The sequence below is a fragment of the Nyctereutes procyonoides genome, unplaced genomic scaffold (genome assembly GCF_905146905.1).
Source record: "Nyctereutes procyonoides isolate TBG_1078 unplaced genomic scaffold, NYPRO_anot_genome, whole genome shotgun sequence".
Classification (NCBI taxonomy): domain Eukaryota; kingdom Metazoa; phylum Chordata; class Mammalia; order Carnivora; family Canidae; genus Nyctereutes; species Nyctereutes procyonoides.
In genome coordinates this window covers 27,481,865-27,488,993 of record NW_026575043.1, presented here as the reverse complement: position 1 = coordinate 27,488,993, position 7,129 = coordinate 27,481,865, and the positions used below count along the sequence as shown (strand labels likewise).

At 34.9% G+C, this 7,129-nt stretch overlaps 1 protein-coding gene across 1 annotated transcript in view; it reads left to right on the top strand.

Moving 5' to 3' along the window:
* The window catches only part of PTEN (phosphatase and tensin homolog), an 88,448-nt gene that overhangs the window by 19,364 nt on the left and 61,955 nt on the right, over positions 1-7,129 (top strand). Inside the window, exon 2 of the mRNA XM_055322033.1 lies at positions 4,733-4,817. Coding sequence (XP_055178008.1) covers positions 4,733-4,817 — 85 coding nt within the window. The remainder of the gene's footprint in view (positions 1-4,732; positions 4,818-7,129) is intronic.

Sequence of the window (7,129 nt, the reverse complement as noted above, 5' to 3'; positions counted from 1 at the left end):
CTGCATTCTGCATACAGCCTTGTGTGTGTGTCGCGCTGGACTGCTTGTGTGTTCCAGATGTTGTATGTATTTCCGTATCCCTCTTCTGTCCTCTGCCTGGAATGTTCTAACTGCTCTTGTTCGTTCTCCTGTCCTGCTGATGTCTGACTGACTTCTTAAGAATTATCTAACATCACCCACTTTGTGAAGCTTTATCTGTGCCCCTGCAGGATTCATCCCTCTCTCTTTGTCTCTTAAAATGTCTTGGTCTTATATTCAGGAGAGCCTGTGGCACTGTTGCACCTCCATGTGTCTGCCTCTCCTGATAGAGTAGGAACTCTTCCAGTGCAGTAGTCTTTGCTTACTTAGGCTTCTACCCTCAGTGCCCCTTGCACAGAATGCTCGCTCTGTGTCTGACTAATTGAGTGGAAGAGGGGGCCAAGTGAGTTTAATGAGTGTGAAACATAACATCCCTTTTTATGTATAGTTATAGGCCTATGGTTTTTTAAAGTAAGTTAACTAAGTCTTTTGCAACCTCATTTACTTTATTAGTTAGCATTCATAGTGCTAACTAATAGTTACATTTGAGTTTAGTCCCAGTTAAAATGACTGCATTTCCAGGGGCTTTGTACTACTGTGCTTTTCTGCAAGGCTAAAATCTTACTAGCATCTTCACTGAAATGAAGGATTCAGTTGGAAAGTTTGTTAGTAGCAGTAATTGTTATTTCTTTGAATAAAAAATTTCTCTGTTGTATTTCTCAGAAAAAAAAACTTGGGTGACTTCAGTTTATATTCTTGACTGACATGTATTCATAGTTTCTTAGGTAGGAATTCTGGATTGGTAGCAGCTGCTTTGGGTTTACTGTTGCCTCATTTTTTTCCTGAGTGTTATTTCTCATTTTCTATATGTTGGTGCTCCCAAGACAGAGTTACAAGGTAAAGATTATTCACTTTCAGTGCTACAGGCTTAATTTGAACCTCCAATTTCTTTTTTTTTTTTTTCTCATGAATGGACATACTACCTAAAACATTTTGGTAATTGAACATAGGTCTTTGAAATGAGCTACATTTTTAGGTGGAACTACTTTCTCATGTGAGAATAATAGATGACAGCTATTATTTGTAATGTTAAAAATGATAATCCTAAGAGTTTTAGAGCCTTTATAGTAAAAGAACCCTTTGAGGTTAGGGGTGAATTTATGTACTCTTAAAGTGACAAAAATTACATGGTCTTTTATCATTATATGTGTGTGTGTATGTGTATATACATATATGCATTTTGATAGAAATTCATTTTTTAAAACTATATACAGAGCTGAATTTAAGTCCTGAGGGACAAGACAATATTTTGTCATGACAGTAAATAGACTTGTAGATAATTATAAAACAATTCAAAAAATGTTTTAGAAATAGTGCAGGTGCATTGTATCAGCAACAGAAAATATAAGACAAAAATGAGAAAAAAAATATATTTCCACCACCTATAGATGATTATTTGTGATCTTTTCGTCTACATGTTTATATGGATATATATGCATTATTATGCCAATATGGCATAATGCTGTATATTCTCTCTTGAAACCTTTTTTTTTTTGTCAGTAATGTCTGCTTTTCCATGTCAGTAAAATTTCATCTCACCTAATGCCCAGATCATATTCAAATTTCTCTGGTTGGCTCAAAAGTGTTCTTTATGGCCGGTTTGTCCAGAGCAATATCCAGAATAGTACTGTACCTATGAACTTGGCTGTTAGAACGCTTAAGTCTTTTTATTTTTTGAAGATTTTATTATTTGTTCATGAGAGACAGAGACAGAGACAGAGACAGGCAGAGGGAGAAGCAGGCTCCGTGGTAGGGAGCCTGATATGGGGACTCAATCCCGGGACTCTGGGATCATGCTCTGAGCCGAAGGCAGCCGCTCAACCACTGAGCCACCCAGGTGTCCCATAGAATGCTTAAGTCTTTACATCAAGGATAGCTATACCCTCCTTGCCTTTTTAAAAGACATTGGAGCAGAGACTGGGTCATGTGCTACAGATCTTTTGAATCTGTCCAGTTAATTCTCAATTCTCACATGTCATTTAGCTTGTTTTCTTTGTTTTATTTACTGTAAATTATTGTATTTATTGTAAATTAAAATTTATATCTAAATGCTTGGTGGATTCTCAGATTGAAGATACCTTAGTTATTATAGATGATGCTGTGTCCTTTGTATTGTATTTGTATTGTATTATAGGATCTCTATGTAATTTTCTTGGTGATGGTGATGGACCCCTGAAATTGGGTGGTGGTGGCCCTTTCTGCCTGCTGTTCAGTTGTATTTGTCTCCTTACATTAGAAAGTATTTTGTGCAGTGTTACTGTTTCTCTAAGAAAGTTCATCATCCAGTCACCTGTTGGTGTAGAACCAGTTGTTGATCCTTGCCTAAATCAGTAATTTTATTAGGGGTTGCAAAATACCATTTTTAAAGTTCTGTTCTTTTGTGTTTATTAACTGGCGTTTTTCTGTAAAGTAGATCTTTACCCTTATGAAATGGGGCTATTTGGTTGCCCTGAAATACAGAACCTACAGGAAAAGTAGCATCAATACTTAATCTCCCCCTTTACCTACTTTCAAAGTAAAGAAAGAACTGTTAAAATAGCCACTTCAAAAGGGTGATAAATGAAAAAGATTTAGTTCATTTTTTCTTCTGAGTATCCTTATAGACTCAATGGTTTTAATTTTATTTAGGGTGTTTTAATTTACTACCATTTAAATTTTTTCTTTGATACTCAGATTGTTACAACGCAAGGCCCTGGGATGTCTTCTTGTTAGCTCCAAATCTGTCTGATAGACACCATTAATCTCTGAATACCTTCCTTGTCTTCTGGCACAGAAAGATCTTCCTGTATCTTCCTGCCCCAGACCTGGCATCAGTTGTTCCAAGGAGTTTAGTATCTTTTAGTGTATTATATATTAGAGATGAAATCTGCATTCAGGGATTGTTTGCTGCTAGGATTGAAATGCTTTTAGGCCACGTCAGTGAAGACACCTAGAGAACATAAATTCTTATAAACATGAGTTCATGATGATGTTTTAGTGTTTTTACTTGATTTCTTGATTTTATAATGGTATCTCTTTTATACCTGTAATCATGAATCTTAAAATTATTAGCATAATTAGCAGTTTTTTTCTACAATATAGAAAAAAGCTTGAGGATATCAACACTGAAATTAGTAAAAACAAACTCTCAGAAGTTTAAATTTTCTTTGTAGTTCTTTTTGTTCTTAGAGTACTTCCTACCAAGAATTACAGTAAATTTGCAATGTCCAAATAACTCCTGTAAGATAAACCCTGTCTCCTGGTTATCAATTTGGTATTTAATCGGGTTTGTTGCTGTTTTTAGTGTATGCTTCTCCCCTTTGCCTCTCCTTCCCTGTGAAGCAATCATCTTTATTTATTTTCTCAGTTATCATCTGTGTGTGTGTGCACATGCACGTGTATGTTAAGTTCAAATTCAAGCAACTATATGTGTAAGAGTTCTTCATTTTATATCAAAGGAACTTTTTTTTTTTTAATACAGAACTTAGCGTACTGTATATGCTGTTCTATGTGGGTTTTTTTTTTTTTTCCTTAAAATATTTTTAGGTCTATCCAATCAGTGTGTGGTAAAACTATGGATAAACCTTTTAAAAAATAACACTAAAATAAAGGCCTTCAGTAACTTGATAATTATTTTTGGATTGAAACTAATACTGAAATCAGCTCAATAATGTGAATGCAGCAGGAAGTGAAAAAATAAGATCTAGAAAAAGGCACTGGATTTAGTGAATTTTGGATTGTATTTGAAGAACGAGTGGGGGTCCAGGAGTAGGCAGGTGGAGAACTTCAGGGATGGTGTTGATAGGAGGCTTGAGGCAGATTAGCTTGGCTATTTGGGAAGGTCTGTGTTCCCAAAATCATGAGATTAGAAAGAGGGATGATGGCACTCGAGGAAATGAGAGCTGCTACGATCGACAAAATGCATAGGAATGTAGATTTGGTGATGGTTTCTTTTTAGTTAGTTTGATACAGATTTTTCTGGAGCACAGAAGTTTGTTTTTATACCAGCTGTAGTGTGTAACATAAATGAATAGAACGGCTTGCTAAGTGTTGACTACCTTGATAGTAAATGAGAGTAAGTTTCTACCTTAGTTCAGTATTAGACACAAATACCAAGAACTTGGAGGAGATCACTGTGGTTGTCTCAGCCTAATTGCATGGAATGGGAAATTGAAGCCTAAAAAGGTTTAGTTACATGTCCAAATTATACAACTGGATGGAGGCATAGCCAGCTCTTAAATCTGGCTTCCTAATTCTTAATTGTACTTTTCTCTGTGCTGTGGTGCAGTATATAACTATGAAAAATGAGTAGTTGTGTAGCTATTTTTGTTTTTATTTTGATGCTTGGTTTTTGTCCCAAGGTGACTTCAGTTCTGTGATTTATAAACTCTGGTTTTGTTTTTCAGGTACCCATGTCTAAGCATTGGAAGTTGCTTTTTTCCTTGAAGGTGTTTTTAATGTACTAGGTAGAGGGATTTGAAAATTATTTTGCCTTATTATTTTGAGGATCTTTTTTTGGAATTATGTACTCCCCTGTGTTTCTTAATTACATATGGTGGTTTATAAATACCTTGGACAACCATTTAATTTTTAAAATCAGCTAATGTTTTACCACATGTATGTGTTAGTTTGCATTGTTGTATATTTCAGGTATTTCCTTAACTTAAATACTCAGATATTTATCCCAACATTATTGCTATGGGGTTTCCTGCAGAAAGACTTGAAGGCGTATACAGGAACAATATTGATGATGTAGTAAGGTAAGAACTCTTATTTTCTGTTTCAAATATTGATGTATTCATGCTGTATTTTCATTTAGAGAAGATTTCTAAATCATGGAAAATGACGTACTCTGAGATGTAAACTCTATTTTTATTATGTTGGTGCTCTGTAACTGCTTTCTATTTGTTTAATGGACCTCAGTGGGATACAACTCGTTTTATAAGAACCTTTGACATGATCAGGTGTATGTGATACGGTTTCGTGGACTCCTTTCAATGCTTCTTACCAAGTTAATTTTAATTCCTGGATTCCATTGCACTATGATTTTTGTCTTTTATTTCAGAATTGGGGATTAGGTTTAGAATCCTTGAGTGGATTCATTCACTTAAATTTATTCATTCTAAGGTAGAGATAACTAATACCATTTATTTTTTACATGGAACAGTTTGTAATGAGCCATAAGTATACCGTGCATTTGAAGAAGTATTTTGTACAGAGGATCTGGACAGGAATTGCTGGACAAATGAAAGCCTGACTTTGTCTCTTTTATAAACTTGGGTAACTTTCTGAGTATAATTATTATTTGATTCAAAACAGTATTTTTCAAGGCTGATTTAAATAATTTAATACATGTATAACCTGAGTACATGATATATTTTATGAGAGAAGGAATTTGTATCTGTTGTGCAGTCTTAATATATTTTCTCACTCCAAAGCAAAAATATATATGCATGAAAAATTAACTGTAAATGTCAGCAGAAAATTTAATGGGTTTTTAAAGTTTATATTTTTGGATTATATCCTTTATCCTCTTTCAGAAATCTCTTTCTTGGAGACTTTCAATTTAAATATTTGGGGAGAATTAATGTTTTCATAATGGGAGAGCACTTTGCAAAGCATTATGCAGATGTAGAATCCTTTTATAATAGTTGTCTAAGCATATGAGCCTAGCTGTATTCTTATATGAGCTAGCCATAAGTTGTTTTTCTAAGTGGTTAATTTTTTAGCAGTTTGCTTTGAACTGATGTATATATTTGCATTTTGCAGTATTGTGTCCAATTGGACTGTTTTAGTGTTTATATTCTGTTCAGAATTATTAAATGTCAGTATCTACAAAAACTACAGAAAAACCCAAACTACTACTTTCTTTGTAGTTTCTGTTATAATGATAGGTACATGGGTCTGTCAGAAGTACTATTTAAGAGTGTGAAAATAGGAAAATAAATGTATCTTCTCATGGTTGGGCAGGACACAGTTGGAAGGATGGGTAACATCACAGATCCATGATACAGCTTCGTCAGTGGTGATACACATCTACAGAAAATGCAGTAGGGGATGGAAAACAGAATGAGGGGCATAAATTTTGAATCGAGAGTGATGGGAGAATTTGGAAAATGAGCAGTGCAGTCACTGCACATGTATTCTCTGCTGTGGCGCAGGAGTGTTTAATCAGGCCTCCGTATGACTTAGATGAAATATTTTGCAGGTTGATCTCTTTTTATATTACTACTGTATAATTCTGTATTCAACCGAGTACTAATTCAACCAAATCAGATTAGTACTCGTATGGAAAGAAGAGTATGAATACTGTGGGTAGAGGACAGGTTTTCTGGTCACTGCAGGGGCATCCTTGTGCTAAGTTAACCTGGGGGCTGGTCGTGCTTTGCCTGCTCTTTGCTCTCTTATGACAGTGAAAAGTCACTGAAAGTGATTGATTGTCTTTTCGGTTATTAATAAGTTTGGTTTCTGGATCTACACATTTCATTTTCAGACTATTATTATTAGACTATAATAATCTCACCAAGAAAATACTGTGCTGGGAAGTGTTTTGATCTGTCATCTTCTGACTTAGTATTTCCCACCTTTGTGCCTCTGAATTAAGATTCACACATTTAATTTGCTATCAATAACCAGGGTTGAAGTTTATTCTGTCTGCTTTAGTGTGTCTAGTTTCTTTTAGCTAGCTTTTGATTTTTTTCAAATGTTACTCCTTAAAAAAGGTTTGTGAATATGGTTTGTTATTTAGCTAATAGTTATTGTTATTTAACCAATTGATCTTGTGACCCTTATGGTAATGGCAATGGCAGTAGCATGTAAATAATGAAGAATTATAAGAGTGTAATAGCTGTGATATGCTTAGTTTGTCTTGCCCTCCCCCATTTTTTGACTGGGGGGATTTATGGCTAGTGAGGTTGGCTTCACTTGCTCACTCCATTTCGCTTCTATTACGAGAAAAAGGATGAACAGTGACCACAAAGGTAGCTCTAGCTTTTTCCCTATGAAGTAAAATAAAATAAATAACTTCAGGTAATTTTCCTGTGAGGATTAACCTCTCCAAGGGACTTAGGTA